General features: G+C 54.4%; 2 protein-coding genes across 8 annotated transcripts in view; one reads left to right on the top strand and one right to left on the bottom strand.

Annotated features, from left to right (window-relative positions):
- The window catches only part of PROCA1 (protein interacting with cyclin A1), an 8,431-nt gene extending 3,685 nt beyond the window's left edge, over positions 1–4,746 (top strand). Inside the window, exons 2-6 of one of the 6 annotated variants that reach the window (XM_011940794.1) lie at positions 1,170–1,261; positions 1,717–1,719; positions 3,419–3,554; positions 3,826–3,954; positions 4,048–4,746. In XM_011940794.1, the coding sequence (XP_011796184.1) occupies positions 1,170–1,261; positions 1,717–1,719; positions 3,419–3,554; positions 3,826–3,954; positions 4,048–4,702 (1,015 nt within the window). In that variant the 3' untranslated portion in view covers positions 4,703–4,746. Of the gene's footprint in view, positions 1–96; positions 130–1,169; positions 1,262–1,716; positions 1,720–3,418; positions 3,555–3,644; positions 3,955–4,047 lie in introns of all 6 variants that reach the window. The other 5 variants (XM_011940797.1, XM_011940796.1, XM_011940793.1 and 2 more) reach the window with 5 other exon arrangements.
- A 1,271-nt stretch (positions 4,747–6,017) lies between these two features.
- Positions 6,018–11,656, bottom strand: part of SUPT6H (suppressor of Ty 6 homolog (S. cerevisiae)) — a 54,413-nt gene continuing 48,774 nt past the window's right edge. For both annotated transcript variants that reach the window (XM_011940790.1, XM_011940791.1), the window contains exons 30-37: positions 11,197–11,435; positions 10,518–10,631; positions 10,220–10,344; positions 8,363–8,475; positions 8,005–8,082; positions 7,743–7,909; positions 7,127–7,314; positions 6,018–6,815 (exon numbers count right to left, since the gene is read on the bottom strand). In XM_011940790.1, the coding sequence (XP_011796180.1) occupies positions 6,629–6,815; positions 7,127–7,314; positions 7,743–7,909; positions 8,005–8,082; positions 8,363–8,475; positions 10,220–10,344; positions 10,518–10,631; positions 11,197–11,435 (1,211 nt within the window). In that variant the 3' untranslated portion in view covers positions 6,018–6,628. The remainder of the gene's footprint in view (positions 6,816–7,126; positions 7,315–7,742; positions 7,910–8,004; positions 8,083–8,362; positions 8,476–10,219; positions 10,345–10,517; positions 10,632–11,196; positions 11,436–11,656) is intronic.

Raw genomic sequence — 11,656 nt, 5'->3', positions numbered from 1 at the left:
CCCACTGGGTTTGGCTACTGGGAAACTGCTGGTGGCCTTTGCCAAAGCTATTCAGATTGGGGGGTGGATGGCTGCCATGTTGCAGGTGGCTGGAAGAGAAGAAAGGTGGAGACACTGAGCTCACTGAAGGTAGGGACTTGGCCTCTTTTCTAGTGCTGAGTGAAGCCACCCAACATATGTCCTTTAAATGAATGAGTGAATCAGTTTGGATTGAAAGGGGTATATGCAATGGTAGGAGAAACAGGATTGACAGAGTGTTTTGTTTTATGATGTTTATAGCCTGTAAGGGGGGAAAAAAGAAGCCAGTAAAGAAGGAGAAGGTGTCAATTCTGGCTGGGACCTAAAATATAGATGCTTTGGGCATGAGAAAGGAGGGACACCCCTTTCCCAGGCAAGCAAAGTTGATGAGGGTTGGAGTGTCCACAGATAATGGCAGTAAAATTATCTGCTGAGAGAACCAGTGGTTGCAGGAGTTTCCAGGAAGTGCTTAAAGTCATTCATTCACTCTTTTGTTCATTTAACAAATTTTGAGTATTTGCTGTGCTGCGGAAAACAAGTGGAGGAGCTGATCAGAGACTTGTAGGAGGATGACCAAGTGCCACTGAAGGCTTGCTGAAGACGCCAAGCAATCAGTTTCCCTTCCTTAAGCAGACCTGAAGTCCAGTGCCTCAAGGGACAAAGCTAGTTGTGGGAAGGAAAGGCAAAGGCGCAGACTCTATCTTGTGGCTGCTGATGGGGAGCTGCCACCCCAGTTGGAGGTCTGCTCAGGGTCATCCTCTGTCCAGGCTCCACACACCCTGGGACAGTTTCTGGAGCTGTCCCTCCTTGCCTAAACCCTGGCTGGCTCCTATTCATCACTCTAACTCTAGTGATGCCCCTTCTAAGTCTTCCATAGTCCCCTGTCCTCCTTTCCAGTCCTGGTAGGTGGCCCTTGTCCTGTGCTACCATTTCCCTGTCAGCATCTGTATCACACTACTGTCATGAACCTCCTGTGTCCCTCTTCCCTCCCCCTCACCCCTCCAACCCCGCAACCCCTCAAGAGCAGGGACTGTTGTTTTATCTCTGCATCTCCAGGATGCAGTGGGGCCTGACATGTGGAACTTCTCGGGGTATGTTTGGTGAATAAATGGCACAGGGAGGGGGCTGCTGCCGCCACTGCCACTCTGTGCTCTCTCAGATGTAAACAGGTTACCCAGCTGGGAGAGAGGACATCTGCTGGCTGGTGTGGCGTCCAGCACTGATGTGTCTACCTTCTCTGAAGGTGGGTCCAGGAGACTTTTGACCCAGGGGGGTCCCCATCACCCCTCACCTGGGAAAGCTGATACCTGGTGGAAGCTTGGTCCTGAAGCAGGGAGGGAGGGAAGTGTTTGGTCCCTAAGCTGCCCCATCCTCAACCCATCCCCTACAGATGCCAGAGGGGACCCCTTTCTCAAGGCCACAATCACCCCATTCATTTGTATAGAACTTTATGGCACATAAGTATCTTTGACATATATGAATTGAGTGCGCCCAACAACCCTGCAAAATAGGTATGACCACCATCCCATTTTGTGGATAAGGAAACTAAAGGCTCAGAGAAGTAAAGGAATTTGCCCTAGGCCACCCAGCTAGTAAGTGACAGACCCACGACTTGGGCTCAGGCCTGACTACAAGTTCAGGGCGATTTGCCACTATGCTGCCCTTTGTCCCAGCTCAGCAGTGCTGAGGAAGACCGAGGTGGTGGTCAAGTTTCAGGGTCCTGCCACACACCTATGCCTTCCTCATCTTCCCGGGGGATAAAGGGTACAAGAGGGGAGGAGAAAGACACAGATCACCCATGGGTCAGCGGTGTAGTGAGGACCCAGGACTTCACAGCTTTGTGTGGGAAAGGGAAGGAGGGAGAAATGTGGGTAAGCCTCAGGCCAAGCTGCTGCACTGTGAGGCCACTTGGACTCACACCACAGCCTGGGCTCATTGCTGGCTGGTGACCAGTATGAGGTATCACCCTAGTTCCTCTCCTCGTGGGCGCTGGCAAAGGCACAGTCCTCGTGGCCTTTTTTTTTTTTTTTTTTTTGAGACGGAGTCTTGCTCTGTCACCCGGGCTGGAGTGCAGTGGCCGGATCTCAGTTCACCGCAAGCTCCGCCTCCTGGGTTTATGCCATTCTCCTGCCTCAGCCTCCTAAGTAGCTGGGACTACAGGCGCCTGCCACCTCGCCCGGCTAGTTTTTTGTATTTTTTTGTGGAGACGGGGTTTCACCGTGTTAGCCAGGATGGTCTCGATCTCCTGACCTTGTGATCCGCCTGTCTCGGCCTCCCAAAGTGCTGGGATTACAGGCTTGAGCCACCGTGCCCGGCCCTTTCATGGCCTGTTTGAGGGTAAGCCAGCCACAGCACCCCAGGCCAGTGCCGGCTCCCTCCCTCCCCTAGGGGTGTGGGGGAATCCGAGGTAAGGTCCCTTGTCCTCTGCTTGGTGAGTGAGATTCTGGGCTGTGAGAGGCGCAGAGTTGCCTCATGGGCTTACCTTTGAGAGGGGACAGCCAGTGGTAGATCAGGGCCTTAGGCAGGGTCAGAGGTGAGGCAGTGGTGGTAGACTGGGGAAATTCTCCTGTCTTCAGGACTGGCATTGAGCTGAGCAACAGAGGTGGGGGCCTTTCTCCAGGGCTTTCCCCTAACCCCAAATTCTCACCCCAGCAGCTTCTTCCTGTGCCCTGGGAAAGGGGATGTGGTCTCTGTGCTGCCTAAAAGGGTGCCTAGGCTGGGGGTGGGTCGTTCAAAAGCCTGGCACTCTAGGCAGTGGGGAGAGTGTGGGAAGGTGCTGCGTGAAGAACAGGGAAAGGATCAAGAAGCGGGCATGGGAAGGGAGGGGAGTGAGAAGGTGTCCGGCGGGAGGAGAAAAGGGGCTTGAAGGAGAAGGGAGGAGGGGGAGGTGGGGAGGGAAGGATGAGACAGAAGCTAAGGAGCATGATGCGGGCCTTAGATCCTGGCCAGGCTGTGAGAGATCAGAGCGGGCCAGGGCAGGTGTAGGAACTGAGGATGTTGCGGCTCTGCTGCTCCTGGGGCTCCGGGGTGCCATGGCAGGAGGGCCTTCTCCTACCAGGTGCCTTGTGGAGCAGGGCCACCACTCATTGTGGGTAGCTGGGTGAAGGGCAGGCAGGAGCCAGTGGAAGCCTCCCACTGAAGGGAGAGGACAGAAGTAACAGGGAATCACAGGACTGCAGGGGGCTTGGTGAGGGTCTCCTGCGGATCAGACATGGAACCAGACATTTTGCTGGGACCTGGGGTTACTCTGGGGCCAAGTTACTACTACTGAAGCAGAAACACTTCTTGGGGTGGGGACAGCTGGTGGTGGCAGGTGAATTTGGTGAGGTTTTAGCTTGAGCTGTGGGAAGACCCAGAGGTCTGCGGCTGCTGCTGATGACCCAGACCCCTGCCCCCTCAGGTGACTGCAAGGAGCCTGACAAGTGCTGCTGGAAACACAAGCAGTGCACTGGGCACATCATCTACCCCTTCGCCTCTGACTGTGTCTGCCACAGCCTGCACCTACACTCTGTCAACCACTGCAACTGTAATTCTAGGTGAGGGCCCGCCCCCTTGGGGGACCCATGGCAGAGCAGGTCCCAACTTTCATTGTGGTGTCCCCTTCAACCTTTGGTTTGCCTCTTCAGCTTTGAATTGGTGCTGCCAGCCCAGTCCCAGCTCTGCACACGTTGCTCTGCTCTAAGAGAAATGGGGAGGTCTGTTGGCGGCCTGGGACAGGCCCAGCAGAAGCCCACTGTCCCTCAGGTTTCTGGCTCTGCGTCCCTGGGGGAGTGATGGGAGCCGGGCTGAGAGTCCCATGTGTGGCAGGCTGAAGGACTGCTCAGAGGACAGCAGCAGCTCCCGGGGTGCGGGCCCAACCTGCTCCCATGTCATCGAGTCCCCTTGCTTTGAGCTCACACCGGAGGAGCAGCATGTGGAGCGATTCTGGTATGGCTGGTGAGCGAGCCCCGGTGGGCTGATGGGGAAGGGGCCTCTACAGGGCACTGCCCCCCCATTCTGTCAAACTTCCCTCATCATCCCTCCTCCCAGGTGCAAAAGCTACAGACCTGTCTCTGTGGCGGTGATCCACCATCCCCTCCACCATGAGTGTGGGGCAGATGATCTAAATGAAGAAGAGGAAGCGGAGGAGCAGGAAAGCAAGCCCCCCATCCCAACGCAGGTGGGGCCTGCCACCGCCTCCCCTGACCTAGGCACCAGCATGGCCACTGGTACCCCTGACTCCACAGCGCCCATCACCATCTGGCGCTCTGAGAGCCCCACAGGGAAGGGTCAGGGCAGCAAGGTGATCAAGAAGGTAAAGAAGAAAAAGGAAAAAGAGAGAGACAAGGAGGAGGAGATGGATGAGAAGGCAAAGCTGAAAAAAAAAGCCAAGAAAGGCCAGTTGACTAAGAAGAAAAGCCCGGTTAAATTGGAGCCTTCCCCGCCAGACATGAGCCGATCATTAAGCCCAAGACAGCTGGCCAGGATGTCCGAGTCCAGCCCAGAAAGCAGGGAAGAGCTGGAGAGCGAGGACAGTTACAATGGCCGGGGGCAGGAGGAACTGTCCAGTGAGGATATTCTGGAATCATCATCGCCCAGGAAGAGAGAGAACACAGTTCAGGCCAAAAAGACAGGGGCAAAGCCCTCACAAGCCAGGAAGGTAAACAAGAGAAAATCTCCAGGATCAAACCCCAACCTCAGTTGAGGCCAGGGTGGTCAGGGTGCAGAATAAATGCCATCGAGCCTGTGGCTGGCCCTCTGCTGCTGTTCTCTCCCTCCAACCTGGCTGTTTCTTGCGGGGCAAGGGGTGGGCTCAGGGCTGCGGGGGTTTCTCAGAGGCAATCCAGCTTTCACAAAGGAAGCCCATGGGAAGGCAGGTGGGAGGGAAAGGAAGGGGCACAGCCCTATTTCCTCCTACCTCCTTGGACAAGGTGGAAGAGTACATCTGGGTGGGAAGGAGGACTTCCCCTCTCTCCTGGGAGAGACTCTCGGTCTATGTGAAACCCACTTCTGGGAGAGGCAGTACTGTCTGCAGTGATACCCCCAATAAATGGAACTTTTTAACCCACTCTGTGCCACTGTGCCTGGCCTTTCCCTCCTCTAAGTGGCTCTGCAGAAGGTGCTCGAGGTACCACCAGAGACTGACCTTCCCAGCTGGTGGTCCAGCTCCTCCCTTGTAGCCCTTTTATGCTGAAGGGAGCTGACTTTTGAGTTCCTGGCAGAGCCGGCCCCTTCCCCCAGCTCTTGATGAAGAAAAGCAAGGGGAGGGAGTGTGCCACGTCCAGGCAGCAGTGGCCTTTTCTGACTTCTCTGCTGAGCCCCAAGCAGAGGAAAGGGAGCCAGAGGCCCCTCTCTCCCAGCACTGACTCACAGAGCTATGAGATGAAGCCTTTGTGCAGAAACAGGGATGGCAGATTCGGAACAAAAAATGTACTGGAGCAGGGACAAAAGGCCAGGGCCAGTGTGTTGGAGGGGAGTAGGTGAGCGGGGCCCTATCCTGGGGCAGGAACACCTTACTGCTGAGAGTTTGCCAGAGACCAAGGCCCAGCTGGGAAAAGGGAGGAGACGAACAGCAGAGGCTCAAGTTGAGAAACCCAGATGTACTTGTGGCCTTTCTCGAATATGCCAGAGAAGACCAGCAGGCGTGGGGGGATGGGGCAGCTGTGCTGTGGGTGAGTGAGTGAATGTAATAATACCGGGTAACATTTGTGAGGTACCAGGCATTGGGCCAAGGAGCTTGCACATGCTGCCTTGGTCCTCACAGCAGCTGATGAGGCAGGTCTCACTATCTCCATGTTACAGGTAAGAAAGCCAGTTGAAAGCCAGCAGGAGCTGGCACAGGGTCACCGGGCTGGTAAGCAGAGCAGGGATATGCCCCAGGCAGTCTGATGCAGAAGCTGCCTAGTCTATGAATCTTTGCCTCTGATGGAAGTCAGGGGGGTCCCTGGAGCTCCAAACACTGCTTTGAAAGCCACCCCTCAAAGAGCTGGAGAGTTGGAGAGAGAGGCTTTGGCAAGGGCTCAATAGAAACACTGTTTATTCAAATGACAGGCAGGAAGCGGTGGCAGCAGCAGTGGGGAAAGGGCAGTCAGGCAGGGACTGGGCAGGTTAGTGCTGCTTCCCTGTGTCCCCTGCAATCCTGCTTGGACAGCCACCCGGCTGTTGGCATCAGGGTCAGAAATACTTTCCCTCCTCTCCCTCCTGCCCCAAACTGAATAAATAGCATCCCTCTCCCCACAAGAGCCAGGGGAGACTCATGTGCTGAGTTTTGTGTCCCAGTCACAGCCCAGCGTCTGGTGAGGGCAGAAGTTCAAAATGGCTTGTAGGGAGTAGAATCAAAACTGTTCTACTCATTCTCGCCCTCCTCTTCCTCCTCCCTGCCACACTCCCCTCCCAGCCTGGTCCCAGGCCAGGTGGTCGGTGAGGGTCTGGAGTGGGAGAATTGTTGCCTAGCACACACTGAGCTCAAGTTCACAAGGCCATCCAGCCTGTCACCCATCCAGGTTGACCACCAAAGAGAACGTCACTTCACGTCACTTTATGGACAGAAAAGGAGGGGCAGGGAGGGAGGCAGTAGGAGGCCAGGCCTTTCCCAGCCTCAGAGGTAACCAGAGTCCGAGGAGCAGGCCCCCTACCGATCCATCTCGTCCAGGAGTGGGGTGGCATCGCCAGCAATGGACATGGGGGTGCTTTCGATCATGGGACTGGGGGAAGGCCGAGGTGTCAGCCGCTGCTTCTGTTTCCGCCGTTCTGCCTCCTTTTCCTGCAGCCACTGCTCTGCCATTTTCCCCCAGTCGATGGCTGCATGGCTGTTGGACCTGGGAAGGGAAGAAAAATTGAGATTGGGACTTTGCTAAAAGGAAGTCTTCCCACCAATCACTGTACCCTTGCAGAAAGGAACCTCATACCTACGGGCAGTAGCCCCTCTGCTGGGGTGAGGCAGATATAGCAGCAGCTGACTGCCACACTGCCCTCTTCTGTCTTCACCCAGAAACTAAGTGTTCCTGGCATATCATGTGATCAGGGCCCTCAGAGGATCCAGAGCACCTGCCTACGCTAAGCCTCTCGGCCTCTTGACAACACCTGCCCCTACCACTGACCTGCACTGTGCCACCATCCAGATACTTACTTTGGCTGCTGCTGCCGTTGCCGGGAGCTGGAGGAGGGCTGGGGCTGGGCCTGGGCCGACTGCGGGGTGGTGCTGGCCTGGAGCTGGTGGTACTGAGGGGTGGTGATGGGCTGGCTTGGGGTCGTGTAGGAGTAGCTAGGGGTCATTAGTGGTGTGGCCACTGGCTGCTGGGCTGGCGTTGGGAATACCTGGAGAGGCATGAAGAGTTAAATAGGGATGGGTGTGGGGCTTGTTTGGCCTTGCTGTGAATTCTGGGTAAGCGCAAGGGTGGGCTCAGCAAAGCTTTCCAGATGATTCTCCACCGAGTGTGTGCTTCTGACCAGCAGTGGGAAGTCTGCAGGTCAGCACCGAGCACACAGTGGTGCCCACTGATCCTGACCACGTCAAGTTTCTAGTGGCTTGTGGGTTCCAAAGATTCCAAAGGCCCGTGGAAACGTTATGCCCTCTCTTACTCTCTTCCCCTTCAAATGGGCCTGAGGACAAGGAATATCTGTTGGAGACAGTTACTAAGGCTGTGGCAGCCCCATCTGTGCATGTGAAGCCCCTTGTGGGCAATGTGAGAGGCCAGTCTATGGGCCCCACCCTGCACAGGCAGCCTCCTCCCCAAGTCACATACGTGATAAGCACTGCTGCCGCCTCCACTGCCGCCATAGCCATACTGGCTGGAGGCCCACTGGGCTGGGGTGGCATTAGGGTTCTGTCCTTGGCCTGTCACCGCAGCAATGGCACTGAACATCTGTGAAGTCATGTTCTGAGGCAGGGCATTCACCGCCCGTGTCAGATCTGTAAGCACACAGAGGCGGGGAGGGGCATGTTAGAGGTGAAAGTCCCTTTAGCTCCACCCTGCCCACCTCCAGTCCCAGGCTCAAGCTCCTCACCTGCAAGGTTGATGTTGGCCGGGGTAGCATTGATAGAGGCAGGTGTCCGGGTTCTGCTGCTGCTGCTAGGGGTGATGCCTGCAGGAAGTGGTTACTTAGTTACATCCCTCCAGAAACCTATTTTTGGTTTCCCAATTCAGGGGGTGGAGGGGGCACTGAAGTAGGTGGAGGGAGGAAGGGAAGCTGCATAGGCACAGTGGATGGATAAACTTCCTGATGCTGGGAGGCTGCAGGAGGAGTAAGACAGCTGCAGTGACAGCCTACTTCTCACCTGGTCCCCTAGGCTGGAACTACTCTTGAGTCAGGTCCTAGGTGTTCCTCCAGCCAGGCCCCTGAAGTCAGGAAGAGCAGAACTCACCTGGCACAGGATCCTGGTAGTGATCCTTAAACCATCTAAAGAGTCCATTCACGGTTGGGAAGATCTGGCCCCGGTACCGGAATCCCTCTGGAGTCACCGTTACATATTCTATCCTGGGATTTTAGAAGGAAACATGCGTCAGAAACCACTTGGGACTCACCATGAGAGAGCAACCAGAACAGATGCCCACCATGTGAAGTAGCCATTCTGGGTGCTAGGGGAAAGGAGAGATGACGGAGCCAGTCCCCAGACTGTGAAGGGAGGTGAGCAGCACATGGCAGAATACAGTCAAGGCCAAGGAGTCGGTGGCCCCGTGTGCAGCATACAGGCTGCCGGAGGAAGGCTTGCTGGAGGCTGTGCTACCATACTGGGCTGCAGTATGAAGGCAAGATACTGCCGGTGAAGTGAGACCAAGGTCCCATACTGCCAGGGTTGGAAGGGACCTCCCAGAGCAGCAAATTGCAACTCCCCCAAAACAGGCATCTTTCTGCAGTGGCTGTGGAAGGTGGTAGTCTGCCCTTGTTCAACACTTCTGAGAGCAGCCGATAGTAGTTAAGAGGGGCTCTAGGTTAGTTCCAGTGCTAGTTTCAGCTCTGCCATTCACCGCATATGACACAATGCACCAAGTTACTAAACTTGAATCTCTGCTTCATTTGTCCAACGAGGACCAAAGCACTTAAACCTATGGGGTGGGCGTGAGGATAAATGAGAATGCACAGAGCACGTTCCACAATGCCTATAGCTGGGTTGTGCTCAATAAAGGCCAGCTATCAATGGCAACCAGATAATGCTACATAGTACACAGTTCTCATTTCTATTAGGCTGACACCTACCTCCTAACTCTTCTATTAATTCTGCCACACAAGGAGAATCAGCTCCTTTCTCCAGAAGCAATCATGCTGCACCTGGTCCTGGTTAGAGGCCCTCCCCCCCACCCCGCTCAGTTTGCTCAACTGTTCCTCATAGGACACAGTTTCTAGCCCCACTTAGCCCTGGCTGCTGGCCTCTGGAAGCACACTGGTGAGTCAACAGGCTTCTCAAGAAATGAGCACAATATTCCAGATACGCCCAAGATGGCACATGGTCCAGAGTCTAGAGCTTCCTGTCATCTGGCCACTGAGCGCCTACTAATACAGCCTGAGCTGTGCATCAGGTGCAGCCAGTACAGGGATAAAAGCAGAAGTGCACAGGGCCTTGGCCAAAGGCCAATGGAAGGGTGGGGGCAGGGCTTAGGCAGAGAAGGTGAGTGTGATTACCAGTCTGTATCACAGACATAAAGAGGCAGGTCTAAGGAAACTGGACTTTGTCCTCTAGGTTCAGAGTAAGTGCTAGAGGGATTCAGATTCCTCTAGCTGGGATTCCTCAGGAAGGCCAGCCTATCAGTCACACAGAAGGGGGCAGAGCAGGAGACAGAGCAGAATAGGAGACAGGCTCTCCTGACCACCGTTTCAGTGCAGGTGGAGTGAGCACATTACAGCAACAGTGAGCCACTTATGCAAGCCCTGGTGAGGGTGAGGCAGGCGGTGGACAGGAGAGACCAGTGTACTGCCCCCCCCAGTTTCTGCAATCAGGTGAAGAGTGTCTGGTGACTCCTGTCACTCTGTGGGAGGGAGAGGAGGTGAATGGAACTCCTTTCTCACGGTGTTAAAGAAAGCGCCCTTCTTATGTGAATCCTTGCCTTTTTGCCTCTAAATCATCACCTTCTTTTCCCACCTCCAACCTCCACCTCTGTTCTAAACAGATGAGAGGAGAAAGGCAGTCCAGCAGAGCCAGAGAGGGCACTGCGCCAGGCCTCTCCCTCCCTTCTAACTTGCCTATGAACCCCAGTGGCAGCACCTTCTCAGCACTAGTGCTCACCTGGGTTTACCCCGGGGTTGGTATCCCAGTAGGAACTTGCCGGGCAGTTCCTTGCAGGCACAGATGAAATAAGGGATGAAGGTGGGCTTCTCCTTCTTAGTTTTGATGAGCAGCTCCTCTAATTTCTGGGGGTAGAATGAGGGGGAGAGGTTGGGATAGCAGCATGCTTGGTACACAATGTCTGGTGCACACATGATGTACACTTCCTTTACCGCTTGAGTGTCCCCTACACTGAAGGGAAAAGCGTACATCCTTAAGTGACTGGAAAGTGTCATCCCTCAGAGAGACCTGGGCTCACCTTGCGGTCCCCACCGCTGCAGTCCTGATAATACTTGTGGTTTAGAAGGTCCCGGGCGAAGGATGCCATGGGCTGGACATAGCGAGCAACAATCTCATCCAAATCTTCAAATTCCTGTGGGAAGAAGGTAAAGGCCTCATGTGTCATATCCAGAGCTGAGACTCTTGGCCCTTCATCAAATCCATCCAGAAGAGAAACCATGGCCGGGGATGGGCTTCTCAGTCCTGCTGAAACCTCACTCCATAGCAAAGTCCCCTCAATTTATCCATCTGTGTCATGTCCAGATATATTAGCTCACAGGGCATAAAGTCCTTTAAATCCTGGCTTTGATTCTCCCCTAGTGCTTGGGAACAAGAGGAAAATTCACCAGATTTCTCTTCACTGAAAACAGAAAAGAGAAACTTGATATATGTGTGTGCATACACATGTGTATTTTCTTCTCTTCCTCCACCAGCTCCCTCTAGGTAGACTATTTTAACATTTGGAGGACAGGGAATGAGGGAACAAAATAAACAAAATTGATATCAAATGACTCATTCTGCAAACCACCTCCCATTTTGTTGCTCTGCAGAGCTAAAATACCTATGACCCGAGTTACTAATGTCAGGTGAAGGTGCCCTGAACGGCGCCTTTCTGAAAGCAGGAGTGGGATGGGAGGAGGGCAGGTACTGGCTCTCACCTCACTGTTGATCCACAGAGTGGCTCCCAGGCTGAAGGCATTTTCCTTGCCCTCCTCCCGCACATCCACGTGTTGGTAGATGCCATCACTGACTTTCCAGGTCACTGTCAGGTGGTTCTCGCCCTTGCTGCTTGGTCGGATAATCACATCACCCTGGTCCATGGTCTCCATCATCTTTTCTGCTTGCTTGAAATTGATATTATGGAAGGATGGGTGTGCGATCACTCTCTTGATATATGCTGAAGAGAGCAGAAAAGTAGTATAGACTGGATGATGGAGCTAGGAGCTGGCAGCAACAGGACAAACCAGGCCTTAACTTCTTATTTATTTATTGAGTTGGGGTGCTCTGTCACCTGGGCTGGAGTGCCAGTGGCACAATCATGGCTCACTGTAGCCTCGAACTCCTGGGCTCAAGCAATCCTCCTGTCTCAGCCTCTAAAATAGCTGGGAATACTGGTGC

Source organism: Colobus angolensis, unplaced genomic scaffold (assembly GCF_000951035.1).
Source record: "Colobus angolensis palliatus isolate OR3802 unplaced genomic scaffold, Cang.pa_1.0 Scaffold193, whole genome shotgun sequence".
NCBI classification, from domain to species: Eukaryota; Metazoa; Chordata; class Mammalia; order Primates; family Cercopithecidae; genus Colobus; species Colobus angolensis.
This window is presented reverse-complemented; position numbering and strand designations above follow the sequence as displayed.